The following is an 18,950-nucleotide window of genomic DNA, read 5'->3' on the forward strand; positions in this document are numbered from 1 at the left end:
CCTCACTGAAATGCCAATTTATGATGGTAGATCTATAGCATATTTTAGTAAGTGGGGTCAGATGGCGTGAAATATCCAATAAATACATGGAATGGTTTCACATCATTTCTTTTGCTATTGAAATAGAGTTGGAATTTTCCAATTTTCGCAGTATATAAAATAGTATTTTACTGCACTAAGCCAAGTTACCCACCTAGTAATCACGGGTTGACGGTAGGGATTGCAATACCGAATTGATATATGGGCATTTTCGCCAAAGTTTGTACATGTTTGAAATTTGGGTAATATTATTTTTTCACTCAAATTAACCATTTTTATATAGCTAGCAGATTCCTTGTTCTATTGCTGAATTGGTGATAGCAATTTTTCAGCAAAATATTGATTAATACAATATTTATATCATTTTTATTATGAAATTGGGCATAATAAGTTTCCGTTCCGTGACTACGAAACTTAGCTTTTAAAACATGAATGAAACACTTTTTATCACTTAAAAGAGCTCTATTAGATTAAAAAAACCATACACTTCAAAATAAAACTACAAATAGTCAAAAAATATTATTGAATTTTAATTCTTGGGCACATTTCGTTCCCCTCCGTTACCCTATGTCTATAATGGCAGAGCATTTTTCCTTTAGTATTTGAAAAAACCAATCAATGTTCGTTCTGCTATTTTTTTAAAGACAATAATCACTTTTACTAAATTTTATTGGAAAAATAAATAAGTTTCGTTATTTAATAATCAAATGAAAAATAGTTAACGTTCAACTTTTTTGGGGACATTTTCGGAATGGAACGAAATGGTAACGGAGTGTAATTTGTAAAGCTTAAGTTACATGTTACCATAAAAACAAATTTTTGTTTTATGAAATTTATTTGAATTTTTTGATAGACAGATAAATATTCAACGTGCGTCAAAATAACAAAACAAATCAAACTTAATCACTAAAATAGACATATTTTATAATAAATTTCACAATACTTGTAAAATAAGGTAGGTAATAATTTTGACACACTATACATTACCATAACTTTATTTGGCATTTATATTATTTGTAACTCAGATAAAAAATATTTTTAAGCAAATTAACAATATATGAAAAAAAAAATCAGCAAGGGATTCAGACGCGAGTTCCTAGCGCGGCACGGAGTATATAACTTTTACGAAAATAATTATAGTCAAACTCGGTTATTACGATCTCTGACATAGCGAGATCTCGGATGTAATAACGAAACATTTGTTGACAATTGGTTTATGATTTTCGCCATACATTTAATTCTTTCACTGTTATAACGAGCAACTTATCGGATATACCGAGCTAAAATACTGTTAATGTGTCGACCGTTTTAAAACATTTCGACCCTAAGCAATAAAATCCGATTGGACAGGATGCCGCCGGGGTCGGATTACGTTTATGACACTAGTAAAGTGTCTAAGTACCTACCTTATTGGTGTTTCACCGACAATAATAAAAAAGTATCCACGCATATGGTTGAAAAATCCAAGGTTTGTGAAGTCCGTAGGTACCTACCAGCGTTAATTACAATAAACAACTTCTTTTGTAGTTTATGAATGCCATGCTCGTTTCGGGGATTTTTACGATGGTTTCCAAATTTTTTATTTTCGGCTTTTTGTGTAATGTGACATGCTCATTTAAAAATACCTATTCTCTGATATAACGAGTAACGCTTATAACAAGCAAATTCAGTCGGTCCCATCTTCCTCGTAATAACCAAGTTCGACTTTATGTTGTCTTGAAATTTAATTGTATTCATCAACATAAAATGTAGCTATACAGGTTGATTGTAATCAAGACGTACTTTTCTGACATTTCGTGAATACCTACAGTTCTAGGTATTAAATCTAATCGAGTACACATTTCTGTTAAACGTGACAAAAAAATACTTTTTCATACATTTTTATAAATTTCTATGCCTAAAATGTATGGAGAAGTTTTAAAATTTTGGTGGCGTATAACAGAAAGAGTATGACAGAGCCAGTGCCTGTCTCGCAATTATTTCAGTCTGGTGTTTTTTCTTTTCCTTCTGTTGTTTTTTTTTATCTCCATACTTTTATGTGCGCTATTTTTGCGTATTCAGACATATCACATACTTTTTTAATCTTTATTATATTATTATATTATAGTCAGGTTATTTTTTATATTTTTTAATGAAAATATTTTTGTTTTTCATACGAACAGACAAAATAATTTTTTTTATAATCTATGAAGAACTAAACACACACTGTAAACCCAACTTTATGCATGCCATTTCGTTACTTTTACATTCCACATATACGTTACCACCAATATAGTTTCGGAGTGGAAGTAACGGATTCTGTTTCAGAAGTGTTTGAAGCCAAAATTTAGCTTAGTTTTATTGTTAAACCTGCGATATGTTTTATTATATCTGTAGTATGAAAGATAAGCTCCATATGTGTAGTATGTGAAATAGAAATATGTGTTTTCTTACCTTATAAATCGTGGTAACAGTAGTGGAACTTCTTAAATGACCAACCCAGAAAGCAACCTGTTCCGATAGCGATACCGACACACACCAACAATTTAAAGTGTACATGGCGATCAGTGTTATACAAAAATGTTGCTACATTAAAAAAAAACATATTTATAGTGAAAATTTTTCGCCTTCATGCTAAAATCGTGGTAACGGAATGTGGAGTTCCACTTTTTCAAATATCCTGGGACACACTTTAAACGTGATTTTTTTTCAATATTGGTACAAATTTACGAAAAAACTATATATTTTCCAAAAATATATAATGTAAGCTGTTGAAAACACTACGAATTTAATTTTACACACTCAAAATTAATGACGAAATCAGACTTTGTTTATTTGAATTTATGGGTGGGACATGGTAAAAACGCACTACCTTTCGATCTAAATAATCAATTAAAAATATATACAGGTCAGATAGTTGTATTTAACTGATTGAATAGAGTAAATTAATAAATTTGCATGTTAAAAGTACATAACTTTCCAACATTTTATAATATAATAACTATGAAAAAATCAATCAAAGTCATGGGACATGCCAAAAACGCAATGTACAAACTTTGGCGAAAATGCCCATATCAATACCAGTATTTCGATATTTCCTATTGAATACCGGTATTTATACCGGTATTCGTTAAAACATATTATAGAAAAAGAAGTACCTGTGAATACATTTTAATATAACTATGAAAATCTATTTGAAATACTATTTTATACCAACCTACATTGATTATGTTGACCTTTGTAAATATGTATAGATTAACAGCTAATTTTTATAAACACTAAAGTCCGGGTAGAAATAAAAATCTCTGTGAAATTCAACGTTTGTTGAACGTTCTATCAACGTTGGATAATTGATATCAAAGTTATAGGATAATTGGAAATATTTTCCAAGAATATTTTCTTTTTCGAAATATGTTAATTCATTGCGTCAATTGTATAAAGTATATTTGGGGATTTTGTTTTAATATTATTAACATTAATTGTTGGTTTCAGTCAATATATTTACGTTTTTGCAGCATAAAATTTACGTTTTGGCAGCATAAAACTTATACACTAAATTCAATATACAATACAGTAAGTAATGAAAAAAGTGTATCCTTTCTTAATACCAAAAATACCGCTATTTTGGATTTTTGAAACCGGTTTTTCGGTATCGATAAAAAAATGAATACTGGTTTTGAAATACCGGTATTGCAATCCCTAGTTGACAGGGTGGGGTAGTGATTGAAATTGAAATTTTGTGTTTATGTGAAAATATGTGCTTATTTAACAGATAACAGATTAACAGATATATATTTTTGATTATCTGTTGTGGGCCGCTCAAAAAAAATATTTAAATACCTAAGAATCCTGAGCCTAGTCATAACTCATGATAATTGTTTTTCAAAAAAATATTTCTCTTCTGTAATATTTAATAAGCAGATCAATACTTTCATTACACACGAGATAGATACTTTATCTTTCAATATGGCTGACCTAATAGTGGTACATATTAATAATGAAAATGTATAAGAAGCAGCGGTGACTGGTCTAACATCATACAAGTACACTGCGCTGCTTGGATTGTTTTGAAACATCGCTCAACATTGTGACTCATATTTTTTCTTAGATTGCCAATATTATCACTCACTTATTGGAAAGTAAGCTATACACTGATATGCCCATATTGCCAATGCAAATTCAATCCAATGATTTGCGCCGCAACAATATATTTTGTTTATTTAAAACGAACCTTAAACTTGACATTAAACTAAAGCCATTATAAAACAACTGAAACTGTGCTAATCATTTTCGCCATGCGTAAGTTGCTGAATACAGATATGAATTGAGCGTAGTTATGCACAAAGCAGCAGAGCCACACAAACTTCAAACAGAGATAGAAGCATTTTTATGTAAGTTGTTTCTTTAAATCAACAAAGCCTCTGTATACTGTTTATACTTTTTGAATGATAGATATTATATATATATATGATTTTGTATAACTTTTGAAGAGATAAAAGCATATAATCTATGAAATTTTGGTGTTTTAGCAGTCCAAGGTATTTTGTGTAAAACGATTTTTTTTAGAATATTCATTCTGCAGAATGCAGCCATCTCTTATTTTTGTAAGAAAAGTCTATATTTTTGAATATTTTCTTTAAAAATAGCCTTCTAAGTTACCAAATTATTATGGAAATTTCAAAATTCTGAAAATAATTCGAAAAACTTGTAAATTATACATCAATATTTAGCTGCCTGGCACTATTTTTTTTATGAAAAATCTGTATATTATATTATATATAATAAAATGAAAACATATAATGTAATTGAGAAAATAATGTTTATTAATTGAATGTAGAAAAACACACCTTACAGTCACAATTTTAAAAATTAGGTAAGTACATAATATTATCATTTGGCTGCTTTTTGCAGAATGAATATGGCATATTTTTAGAACACATTTATATGACATTTTTGTATGACAGCAGCTTGGTTGCTTTATGCAAATCGAAAATGTCATATTCTGCGATTTGCAAAATCTTTAAAACGCATTTATATGAGATTTTTGTATGACAGCAGCTTGGCTGATTTGTGCAAAACGTAAAACAAACTTGTGAGATTATGGAAAACACAATAACTCATTTTTTTCAAAATTGTGGTTTGACTGCTTTGCTCTGTTATATTTTACTCTTTTTCACACCGGTATCGTATTGATGCCGAAGCATCAAAGTATCGATCCTTTTTTGATATCCCCACCAATATTTCTTGAATGCTGAAGCCTAAAATAAATAATCAATAAAGAGGAGATTCTGGCGGACAAATGTCTTACATTTTTATTTACATTCAATATGACGGCACTGGTATATTTATGACATGTCATTTTTTTATCAATAGCATGGATGAGTTTCAAAATACATGTGATGATGGCATCGTCTTAAAGAATGGAGAGTCTACCAGTTTTCAAATGAGTATGGCAGAACTGATGTCTAAAGCGGGAATTACAATTACCATTAAATCAAAGATTGCAATTGATTTATCGAGTGACTGCGCTGTAGAAGGTGAGAAATACTTTTCTAGATATTAGTACGGAGTATGTATCACTTCTACTATGTTGCACCGACCACCCATGGTAGAAATGATACATAGAGAGGCTGTGACAGCTGTGTAATAATTAACCGCCTCAATACATAAATATGATAAACTACCATCGATTACCGCCTCCTGTATAGAATAGACCCACTGATACAAGTAACTATTAAATTTAAAATAACAAAATGTATGTGTAGTAAGTATAGTATAATAATAAATGATTCATTGTTTTTCAATACTTTAATAATTAACCCACTGCGGCCCAGAAAATGGGGTAATAGTTCTGTCAAATAGGTTGTGTAACACTGGTCTATAGTAGGTATATTCTATAATATACATTATAAATGTTCGGCTTTGACGTGGAAACAGATGAAACAGTGACTTATTCTTTTCAACCACAGCGTTCCACAATTCCACTGGTATTTTTAATACACTTTTAAACACCATCATAATATCTTCTTTGAATGTATCTGCACTCAGTTGGAGCATATGGATACCACACGGCACCTGCCTGAGAATCCTTGTCGTTCGCCGGTCTTCTTGCGTCTTCATCACGCCATCATATAATGAGAATTAGTTTGTTCCCACCCTTACTTCTAACTGAAACCTTGCGAGGTCTGAGAGGCAGATATCGGTTTCCTGGATAATTATTTTTCTAGGGTTGGATCTTCTAAGTACATTAACGCTTTTTCCCGCATGTAATCTTGCTAAGTCGACGCTATAGGATTGGTTTGTGATCCGTTTTTGTCGAAATCGATCTATTAATGCAGAATGATTTTTCTAATCTAAATGGACCAGAACCATCATATTCTTTAAATTGCTTTGTAATGAATACATGTATATAAATTTCATGTATAAAAATATAGGATAAAGAAATTTGTTTTTCGTCTCCTGAACATTTTACATTTGGTCTATTCGACAAACCAATCCTACATTTGCATTTATCTTCGCTTTTCAAACAAGTCTTTCGAGGAAAAACAGTTAAGATAAACCTCCTTCCGGAATCCAGATATTGTCTTCATGGGCCTAACTAACAAAAACTTCATATTTTAACGGAATGAAATTCTAATTTTATTAGAATCATTTGATAACATCTAAAGGGTTTATCGAGTGACTAATCTCTAGGGGGGTATACCCCATTTCCTATTATATACAAGTGCTCTTACTTGGGCTCTGAGCCCAAGTCTCGTTCTGATGTGGGTGAATTCTAAAGCTACCTAATTTAACTCTTAGGGCTTCCAAACATTCTTTTACCTGTACCGCCAGACCCTGAAAGTTCCGTGGGGTTAGTATGGAATGGGGATTGGTTTTGCATAATCAAGATATGGGGAGTCGAGGGGCATCATCTTGTGACGGAGTTTTGTTTCCTTGCGTTTGTACTTTTGTTGCCAAATAGTGTGGTTCTTCTGTCAGTCTATTCGAGAAGGTCTCTGTATTTTGTTAAGGTTTCGGAAATGTCGCTTCTATGAAATGACAATTCTCAGGCATCTCTATTTTTTACAGTATCTGTGAATTAGATTTGGTTATATCAGTAGGCCAGATTGGTGACGCATACAGCATGGTTGGCTTAATAACCATGTTGTATGAGAATCGCAAACGCTACAACGATTTTAAACAATTAGTCATAGGTAAATCCCCACTCCTTTCAGTCTCCATGATCAACAGTCAACAGTATCGTCTCCAACTGACACGATCTCTTTCCTCAGTACGCAGAGACGAATTTTACGAGATATCTCATCAGATAGTCCAAGTTCGCTACACAAAATACGAGATATCTCGGTGAGATCCCCGGGGTTCCAGCGGCTAGTTCAGGTGTCCATCGAACCCCGGATTCACAAAAAAAAAGAAATTCAAACGGTTGGAGTATAAATAAAACACGGTCTTTCGTGCTCGTAACGTGGTCTTCTTATATTTTACATTTTCTTTAAACGTTTACATACTTTGTTTTAACAATAAGTTTCGCAGGTCCTATCCTATCGGAAAGGGGACGCTTACTCCTTCTTTTTCTTTTTTAAACTTCGCGTACCCACGCCATTCCACAAAAAAGGACTCTCGTGATTGGCCAAATTTTGTCGCATGATTTTTAATTTGACGAATCACGAGGACCACCTCGGCGCAGGCCCGCAGATATTTCGACGTAGCCGGCAAGTGCGGCAAAATTTATTATTTTTGAATCCTTATATTTAGTCTTAAAATTATCGCTTTCATCCATCATCATTTATACTTTTTAAATTGAATTAAATTTATCTTAATTACACCTCCGCCCAATATGTCATTTTCACACACCGGACGAAGGCCCTTACTTATAAATAAAAAATACTTACGTGGTTGAGCAAGGAATCAGATTAGATGTTTTATGAAGCCGTTTCTAGAGGTCAGGGTTACGTTTCGACTTGAGCTACTAAATGATTATTTTACACCGGGAGAAGCCCGCCTGTAACAGGGGTGTATCATCGGTAGTACTAATAATTCGGTCAAAACAAATAATTTCAAAATAGGGTACATACTGACATCTATCGGAAATGTTCCTAAAACATTTTACCATATTAGTTCATGATTTTACCATCGATTTACTTTGAATTTTGTCAAGTGTTACAACTGAGATTTTAGACATGCGTAGTTTTATGATTTTTTTTTCGCAAATTATATTTGGCCTATTGGGTACTGCTAAGGCCTTTTTTACGGCAGCCAAAAGGTTAACGGCCACGGGTGGCGGTCAGTCTTCCTAACCATATCGGATTTGTATCGCAACTTTACAAATTTTTGCCATAGTTTTTATTGCATTACCTACATGCTGTTCCGTCTGTGTCTAGCGGGCCAGATTCAGAACACTCCCGGATCTAATCGTGTTTGCTACAGAGGATAACAATTGCTCTGAAATGTATGACATGTTATTTTTTAAGAATATTTTGATCGATTATCATAGATGGGCGGGCTTGTTAACCCAGTCGTACTATGCTTCAGAAGAGGTGTTTGCTAAACGGTGATACTTCTGGCGGTGTCAATATGTAAAAACTAATAGCATGTACCGTAAAACCCCCTAACTTCGCCCGGTTTTTTAACAGAAAGTCGTTTTGCCACCAAAATATCCACCAATATGAAGTCTTATAGATCTTATGTAATGCACAATGATAGTGTTTAATTTTATTTATATTGAAGTAATACCCTTTTCATACTAAATAATACAATAAATCACTATTTTTTATATAGACGAAGTTACGGCACGATTCCCTAACTTCGCCTAATGTGTTTTAGTAGGTACAATAAAAAAATATTGTCTATGGATACTCACGAAATCTATTAAAAAATAGCCTTAAGCAAATTCAGGTCTTATGCTAGAGACAATTTGACATATTTTAAAGAAATATCTACGTTGGCGAAGATAGGAATCACTTCAATGACTGTTTCATACAACCTACCAATTTACGCTAGGGCTGCCAAAACCCAAAGCATTATAGTATCATTTTTATGTGTTGATTTACATAGTAAATTTTTAATAAAGGAAATATGAGAAAAATTGTTAACTGGTGATTCAAAGTGATGAATAGTTTTTAGTCTAAAAACAATAAAAATAAAAAAAACACATTTATTTCAAGAAAATCGTTTTTTTGTGACAACCCTAAAGCCAGGGGAAGTGTAGGAACAAGTAGTTCAAAAAACATAGCCTGACGTTGCATACTCAAATAATTGATGTTTTATTATAAATATCGGAAATCGCACGTTACATTTGGCAAGCAGACTATATCACTATATTATATTAAAAATATGAAGAACCTACCTCTACAAGATTCGTAGAAATCAGCGTTCAGAGGTATTCCGAAAAAATCTCTTCAAACCGGACTCGAAAAAACGGTACTAACACAAACACGGCGAAAATAATGGCGGTTTGAAAATTGTGTGGTGACAGGACGAATATTATCTTTAAAATCGCCTCAGTGACTTAAAGTGGTGCAATAGTAAAAACATGAGTTTTTAGTGTTTAATTGATTTAGGTGAAGTTAGGGACACTTGGCGAAGTTAGGGGGTTTTACGGTAATTAATATAAATATGTCGTAGATAGGCAGAATATATAGGAACAATGAAGGAACCAGAATACATTAAATATGTGAAAGGTTTTGGTTCACGATTTGGTTCAACGGTATTTTAATGATGATACAATCACTTTTTTACAGATTCTGCAGCCTCCGACAAGATCGTTAATGAACGCTTATCACCATTATTACATTCCATTGAAGATTATTTCGACTTTCAGCCTGTGAAAAAGAATACAGTAAGTTCAATTTTTAACTATTTTCCAACGGTTAGGTACCTACTAACATACATACATACTTCCCACAATAAAATATTATATTATATAATAGTGCTAGCTGTCCAGAACTACTCTCTATGGGAGCAAATATGGTGTGGTGTGAAATTTGCTATTTTCTAATGAAAATTAAAATTGGTGTAGTGAAATTTCAACTTTTGGTTTTAATATTACATAAAATTGAATAAGATGTAATTAAAAATTTATTCGTAAATGCCTTAATAACATTTAGCTGGCCAACTTCATACGCATTTGTATTAGATAGCAATTTTTAAGTCTATACCGGCTAAAAAACTGAATATGAGCCAGAGAAAATCCAGTTTTTAAATTCCCACAGTACCCATGTTGTTCCGAAAGGTTTTAACATTCATTCATTTTTTATTTTCGACCATGTCCGATTCTAATAGGATCGTATGGGCCTCCACAGTGTAGAGATTTGTATTAACAGATTTTGTTTTTTTTTTACGAGAATGGATGTCAGCCACTTGCTCATCCTATTAGGTCCATATCCTAATTCACACACAAATTGAAAAACAATATGTGTAAGCTTAAGTCGCGCGACCGCCGTGGGCATTAAACATTCATAGCAATCAATAAACAAAAATATATTTTAAATACGACACTTTCTGACATTAGAGAATAAATAATAAAATTGTCATATAAACTTAGTTTATAATATGCAAGTGACAGTATTTGCGACCTTCTTTGGTTTTTTTAATCCTATATAAATTAATGCATGCATATCAGAATAAAGCGTTTTGAATTTGGAATAATTATAACATAATTATAAAGAAGCATAATAATATATCAGAAAATATCATTTAATATAATGTACTTAATGATTATTTCGATCAACCTGGCATTAAAATGCAATTCCTAGCACTTTTAACTCTACAGATAAATTACTGGCAAGTCATTTTACATTGTGAAATCGTTTGTAGCAAATTTCACACTATCATCACATCGCTCGCATCTGCTGTAAAAAGCAACACAATTTAAAATTAATTGAACAGTCATTTGTGTCGCTGAGTTTCAAAACCCGCTATAACACTTTTTCATTATGTTGAGAAAATCAACAAAAACTTTTTGAACTAAAAAGGTTTTTGAATGTTTCAGTAGTGTTATAGCGGAATTTGAAAGACACATTGATTTTGTTTCATAAACGACAGCTAATCGTAGTGACTTTTAAAAGAGGCGCTAAAATTTTCATGTAGAGATTTTATTATCGAATCCAACGATATATATATCTTAATTATTTCAAAAAAGTGTTATAGCGGGTTTTGAAACTCAGCGACACATTTCTATCAATGAAATAGGTATATGTAATTATTTCCAAAATATATCCATAATTTAATAAACCATCTCTTTTATTCAACAAATAATTCACAAGATTCGAGAATGTAACCTCACATACCTACTAGAAAAAGTCTTATTTGCAAAAAATATGACAGCTGACGGGACTTACACCAGCTGTATAACAATTAAATTCGCACCAATGTGCTTTAACCAATTAAGCTACGGGCATCCTACTTGATCACAACGAATTTAACCAGTAGTTTTTAGAACTCATGAAATGCTTATCAAATTGCGTTATTGTTGACTATCGGTTTTTGTGTTTTAAATTAAGCTATCATTAATTGCCTTGTTCCATCCCCATTACAAAGAGAAGATGAACATGACTTATATTTCTTTCGGTACCTATCGCTTATTTACTTACCCAGTTTTACACAATAAGCCTAGGGAAATGTTTAATTAATTAAATTAATTATGACAAACCCTCTGATGCTGGTTTTAAAACAAGGATTTTTGTTAATTCTACAATAATAGAGATATTTATGTTGACAGCTGTTTCAGGCTATGATCCCATCTTTAGAGCGATACTAAGATAAAATATTATCTGAGATGACTTAGTATTATAATGGAGTTCTTCCACGTAAATGACAATTTAATATATTCATTAATTGTAATTATTTTTCAGACAACATTACTGTGCCTCATTAGCACTGACAATAACGGATATGCAGACATTTTTCAGAAAATGGAACAAATTAAAGAAACATATTCTGATATTGTGGATGACTATATGATAAATCAGAGTACTCTAGAAGAAATTCTTTTCTATACCAACAGAACGCTATTCTCAGATAATATTATTCAAATTGATGTCCCCCAAGACTGACTACATGGAACGTTGTTGCATTTGCATCGATCGGTTTGATATTGTTATCTTCTTTGGAATGAACATGGTAATGTATGTATTTTAAAAGAAATTGTTGAAAAACACCTCTTTGGTAAAGCCTTACCTGCCAGATCAGATCCCTTATAAACTAAAACAGTTATAACATATTATATTAATTGTAATGATACGATGATATTATTAAAGGGTTTCTTTGATCCATCACCATATCAGTATAATATATTATTTTTTGTTAAATATTGATAATCAGGATATTGCATCGAACACCTACCTCCCTGTGTTTAAGTTTATTATATTAATTTTAATGTACTAACGTCAGTTGTCGTCACCTATCAATAGAAATAGTGGATACTATAAAATAGTTTTCTAATTGTAATATAATTCGTAGTGATATAAGATGACATTTAATTATAAAATGTGGTGACATCGTTTTTTGACTTCTGGTGTGAGAGTTCTTTCCCAAAAATCAAAAGGCAGGTTGCTAAGATTTAAAATGAATTTGGTATGTTATAATCCTGAAGAATCACTAAACTTTGTAGGGAAGATATTTGCGTCATTATGATTGCCCATCTTATCACACCGGCTCGGAAATTAATAACGGTAAAGAACGGGCCTAGAGATAATAATACAGTCAGCCATTTTAAAAATATTTTAACATCATATAGAGATCAAAAAATGTTGACAATTTTCCAAAATTATTAGTCAAATTTGTTTTTAAATAAAGTTTTTTTTTGAAATGCAAAATACGACTATTAAATAATGTTGAAATTAATACTACTGTCCATTGCCTGAAAATGCCGAAAAGTGAAACCCAAGTCGGAAAAATGAGTCGTAGAACAGTTTGAAACAGGGGTAGTCAACCTTTTTATACCTACCGCCCACTTTTGTATCTCCGTTAGTAGTACAATTTTCTAACCGCCCACCGGTTCCACAGTAATGGTGATTTATAAAGTAGGGAAGTAACTTTACTTTATAAAATTTACAGCAAATTAAAGCATTTACTTACAAAATATTTTATGTCAGACTTTCGCTAAGTTTGCAGAATACATCTTTATAAAACAACTTACTGAGTTAAATCTATCTTTTTATTTGTACTTTGCGTACATACTCCTAGAAGCATTAAGTCTGATAATTTCCCACCGCCCACCATGTAAGCTGAAACGCCCACTAGTGGGCGGTAGGGACCAGGTTGACTATCCCTGGTTTAAAACATAAATCAATAAAAAATTAAATGTTTAACTCTGCCAGTAGATCTGTCTATACTCTTGTACTCGGTCAAAACCAAATGCCGCCTATTCGATGCTTGCATTCTGACGATGCTGCTTTACGGTAGCGAATCATTGCACCTTACGAAGGCTCAGAGTAACCGTATACTGAGTTTCGAAAACAGATGTTTGCGGCGAATACTGGGTGTGCGGTGGTATGACTTTAGGAGCAACGAGGAGATAAGAGAACGCACCAAGCAGCCTCTCATCACGCTAAAAGTGAAGAGGCGACGTTGGACCTGGCTCGGCCACGTGCTGCGGATGCCAGAAGAGAACTTCAACCTGGCTTGCCTGTTCTTCAAGCCGACCGGATTCCGGCGTCCTGGAAGGCCGCTAAATACAATCTACAGAGTGTATACGGCGGAGCTACGGGATGCTGGTTTGACCTGGAACGAAGCAAGAAGACTGGCGAGTGACAGGGATTCTTGAAGGCGCCGCGTGGTGTCCATATGCTCCAGTTAAGGGGCGGATATGGCAAAAGAAGAAGAAGAAGTAGATCTGTATAGTAATATCTACTAGATATTATATGTAGAGCAATTTACGACACTGCTGATGGTTCCAAGGCCAAATAAAAGAGGAAGAATGTTATTGGCTCAATCACCAATAACCTTTTTAAGTATAAGGTGTAAAAAACACGATAGATTGTATCTCAAGGCTATCTTTCAAATGCAAAGACGACTGGTTTTTTTTCATGTGTTTCGGCAAAAAAAAAAATGCACCTTTTATAATCAAAGGCAAATACTATTTTTGCATCCAAATTCAACAGCTTTATGCCAAACATATCCTCCATACTATGGGAGTAAAAACATAAGTTGAAAAGAAAGGTACAGGTTCCACGAATAGAACAAACTATGTTCCATGAATATAATGCTATGTACTATACTGAAATTGTGAGCATACACGGACTCTATGTAACAGGACTTATGATCAATTCTAATATTGAAGAGTCAGTGGAAAGATTTGAACTGATAAATGAGCTTTTTACCAAAAATATCAAGCATAGATCACACCTTATGAGGCAAATTATGGGGGAAAAAAATATTTACAACTTATACCCCTTAGATAGTAGTAAATATGATACAAAATGGGAAATGCTAGGAAACCCTTTAACGCTAGTAAGGCGCATAAAAGCTTGTCGGAATCAAAAGCAATACCTTTAAATGTACAAAATGAGCTAAAAGATAATATTGTGATCATGTCAGGAGTTGGACAGGGTAAGTCCCTAGGCGTATGACATGCTGTTGAATGCCATATCTGATAAAATTAATACATGGGGTGTTTGAGCCAATGTACTTGTATTCCCTCTCCACCTTTCAATCCTTTTGTCTCTCAGGCACGTTTGAAATTCAGTGCCAATTCGACCGCCGCCAGGCTAACATTTCAACAATTAAACACAAATTACTAAATCCAACACCAGAAATACAGGGTGACCCACCGCATTAGAACTGGCAAAACAAATAGGTGCGAGTGAGTTACCCGTATTTCGGGAGTGCTCCAGTAGTCCAAAAGTCTATTCAGAAGATTTGTGACTGGAATCTATCCCTCTATCCACTCTTTTCCACAAACCTTGGATTTTCTTCACATACAGTCCACTAAATTATCGCCATGGGGTTATTATATGGATTATAAAATATCGCAGAATTTTATGTCTGGTTTTGTAGATGAATTATTCACAAGTCTATCCAAACGGAGAATAATCGACCACGATACCACCTTTACAAAGGAAGCAGAAACATACGGATTGCAAATATAAATATCACAAAAACCAAACGAGAGATATAAATCTAGTAGAAAATATCTATGGGTCAAATTTTGTATATGAGGGGGTGTACAATTTTATTTACTTGGGATCCAATTTGATTACACAGAATAAGATAGCAGAAGAGCTGAAAATCCACCTCATTGCGGAAAATAGATACAAGTGACTGCTGGGGTCGAAGATACTGGGATAAAAAAGCAACATCTTTATATATAAAACTATATAAGATCATTACTAACATGTTGGTATGAAACATGGTGCCTAACTGAGACAAAGAAAATAAGTTAACAGTACCTATTTGAAAGAAAAGTATTGGGAAGAATCTTTGAACCAATATTAGAAAATGGGGCTTACAGAAAACCTGAATCATGAACTGGAATCCTAATGGAATGCCAAATAAATACTGTAAGGTACAAAGACTGTAATGGGCAGGTCACATTGAAAGAATTTTTAATGACAGAGTACCAAAGAATGAAAATCCTGACCAAATGGGAACCCCAGCAGGAGTGACTTAGGGGAGGCCAAGAATGAAATGGACTGAGGAAGGATGGGTCAAGGTAGGTCTGACAACTGGAGAAGACTGGCGAGAGATAGAAACCAATGGATGGTACTTGTGGAGGAGGCCCCCTCTGTATCGAGTATGTAGAGTTGAAGAATAAGTTTATTATATGTTGATTCTCATTATGCGAAGAAGATAGGGTATAATAACGATATATATTTGTTTCCTATAAAGTCAGTGATTGTTTAGGCATAAATCCCTACCATACGTAGGAACCCGAAATCGTTTATTTTACACTTTTATACAGTCATTATACATGGCAGATATCATAGGTCAACAAATAAAAGCGATTTCGTGCTGGCACTCGGGCGGCAGCTACCCTTAGTCTATATTTATTTTTAGTCCTGCCTTTAGACTCCACCATACAAAAAATTATCTTTCTAGATGTCGTCACTCAAAATAGTATTACTAGCTATTTACTTGTGTTATCTATTCTTATCTAATTGTAATGTTTTATTTTATCATAATATTATTCTTTTTTTTTTACTGTTGATTAGTTTATATAGTTATAAGTATTAGCGTTTATGTTATCAACATTAATTTATAAAAAAAATGAAGGTAAAATTATAGTACTCCATATCGTCTTTTTGGTTAAGGAGTTTTGAGACAAAAAACCAGGGCTCGAAATGACCGGAGCGCACCGGAGCTCCGTTCCTGTTCGTAAAATCGGTAAAATTATCGTTCTCGTCGAAAAAAATATTTGACCATCTGAGCTAGATAAGCCATATAATAGAAAATCTAGCACACTTATTTTTATAAAATTCACAGTGTTTGATAACTTTCTAAATATCTTCAGAAAATTGTCGAGCGCTCCGGTTCGTAAACTTTTCCATTTCGAGCGCTGCAAAAAACCAAACCAAAATAATACAACCTACTGAAAAATAACCAAAAACCTAAAACAACGAGTAGTATTAGATTTTGGTTTGGTTTTTGGTCTCAAACACCTTAACCAAAATGACGATATGGATAATACTATGAAGGCTTCCCCAACCTGGTTCTACTCCTCTTGGTTGTGATGAAAATTGGTTAATAAAAATATTATATAGCCCACCTGCCATTTATATAGCCATTATCATCATCAACCTGGAACAAGCCACTGCTGAATAAACACCTCCCCAATCTGATCCAATTCCTCTCAGTCAAATGGATTTCTATAATTATCAAAATTGGTGATATTATAATAAATCTATTTATATTGTCGTAATCATTATCAGCCAGAATCAATCCACTGCTCCAATAAAGGCCTCTGAAAACTAATTCCATTCCTCTTTCATAATATATGCATTGCTGTATTTATTAAAATTTGTTATATAATATATTCATTTTATCGTTATCATCATTAGACTAGAATCTAGTCACTAGATCAATATACCGGGATGCAGGCCTCTCCATGCTGATTCTGCTTCTCTGAGTCCTATGAATTCCTGTACTTATTCCACTACTTTCCGAAAATGAGTTATGAATGCCAGAATTCAAAGGATAAAATTTTAAGTGTTTTTTTCTATAGAAGAACCTAATAGCATTCAATCTAGTAGAAAAATCTACTTCAAAATCAGTGTTAGTTACAAAAGTAACCTATTCCAATACCAAAAACATATTAATATGTAACATCAATGTCCGTAAACAGTTTTTTGACGTTTGCCAAAAATTTATGTAATATATAAGTACTATGACCATTTTATGCTATAATTAACCACTATAAATAAGTACCTACTACATAATATTATAATTTTTTTGAATACATTTTCTTGATTTTCGTGTGGTCATATAGGATATATTATAATACAATACCGAAATAATCCATGTTACATGCTGAATTGTTTGTAGCCGTACACTCCGGGCTAATGTCGTTAATAATTATCAAAGTCAATTCAACTTGACATTTATGATGAGAATTTTATTTTTCCCATTTTTGTAGGTGATAAAAATAATATCATTTTTATTTCCTCACCCAGATAATTTGTTAAATAATAAATTAAGCATGTTGGAATATTAAGTACTTACTAATTTTAAAATAAAATTACCATTTTTGCTCCTAAGCAAAGCATATGGACCCACCCCTTCAGAGTGGTAATTATCTTAATAGTTTTTAGTCATTTTTTCGGTCTAATGGGATCTTCCTCCATTAAATAAACAAAACATATTATTCGGGCAACCTGCAAGGTATAGCGATCATTAAGCATATTTGACATGTTTACAACTTTTGTTATCACACTGGATATCCCAATTATTACGACAAGGGTGCCTAGTCGGTCAATTCATAGTTTTTATATTTATTATGCTATTATGTAATTTAAAAAATACATTGCTGTTTATAAAAGAATAAAAATATTTTTAATTTGAAATAAGTGTATTTATTTTGTTTGTTTGATTTCCTTTTCCTACTTGGCCTCAACTGACATCTACATATAAAATTATACAAAGGTTGCTTGTTAATTATAAGGTAATAAAATACTTTGAAGTTATTTGTTTTAATTTTTTATGTGTGGCCCACTTGGGCTCAGTAGTATTTTTTTGGCCCACCAAATGATTTGGATTGGACACCCCTGATTTAGAGACTTACCAACTTTTGGCACTTTAAGAATAAACATTTTTTTATAGTAATTTATGAAAAATTCATTTTTAGTTTATTAATTCTTATAATCATATCGTCGTTGAAACTAGAAAATTGTGCAACTCCAAAAACGCTACTTTAGAGCCCGAGCACACGGCAAAGCAAAGTTTCGGATTCATCCGCCAAACATCGTTTGCGGGTCGAATGCGTTTCGTTTCCGGGCTGATTGCGTTTCATTTTCGTCGATATCTCGACGATGCTGTCCAAACATCTGGACAGAGAAAACACAGTTTTCAAGGGGATTCATAAACGCCTTTTTTTGGAAACTGCACCCTGCTGCGAGAGTATTTATCTTTCATTACAGTGGCGTACAAGGGTAAATAAATCAATGTAAAATCAGTACATAATATTGCATTATACCTACATTTATTTTCCCACTATTGTTTCTTTTGGAGCTGGACTGTTTTATATCGAAAGCGTTTTGAAAATTACCTATTGTTGAGCCTATTATGTACCATCATCATCAATACTATCGACCGAGGGTACTAGATGGAGTTTGAATTTAAATTCTAATTGATTTAAGTTTTGTACTATTATTATTTATTAATACAATAAAAAAAGATTATAAGTTAATACACGAAGAAAGGGTAAAAACCTTATTACCTAGATACCTACTAAGTAAAGGATTAAGTAGGTATAAAAACATAATATTTTGAATAATTTG

General features: G+C 32.8%; 1 protein-coding gene across 1 annotated transcript; it reads left to right on the forward strand.

Annotated features, from left to right (window-relative positions):
- Positions 1–5,397: 5,397 nt before the first annotated feature.
- On the forward strand, positions 5,398–14,057 carry LOC147074261 (uncharacterized). Its single transcript, XM_085944064.1, has 3 exons — positions 5,398–5,555; positions 9,759–9,856; positions 11,871–14,057. The coding sequence occupies exons 1-3, from the start codon at positions 5,462–5,464 to the stop codon at positions 12,069–12,071; spliced, it is 393 nt and encodes a 130-aa protein (XP_085800190.1). The 5' UTR covers positions 5,398–5,461; the 3' UTR covers positions 12,072–14,057.
- The last annotated feature ends 4,893 nt before the right edge of the window (positions 14,058–18,950 follow it).

This window comes from Rhyacophila brunnea, unplaced genomic scaffold, assembly GCF_057557595.1.
Source record: "Rhyacophila brunnea isolate RB1 unplaced genomic scaffold, BYU_Rbru_1.0 scaffold_16, whole genome shotgun sequence".
Lineage (NCBI taxonomy): Eukaryota > Metazoa > Arthropoda > Insecta > Trichoptera > Rhyacophilidae > Rhyacophila > Rhyacophila brunnea.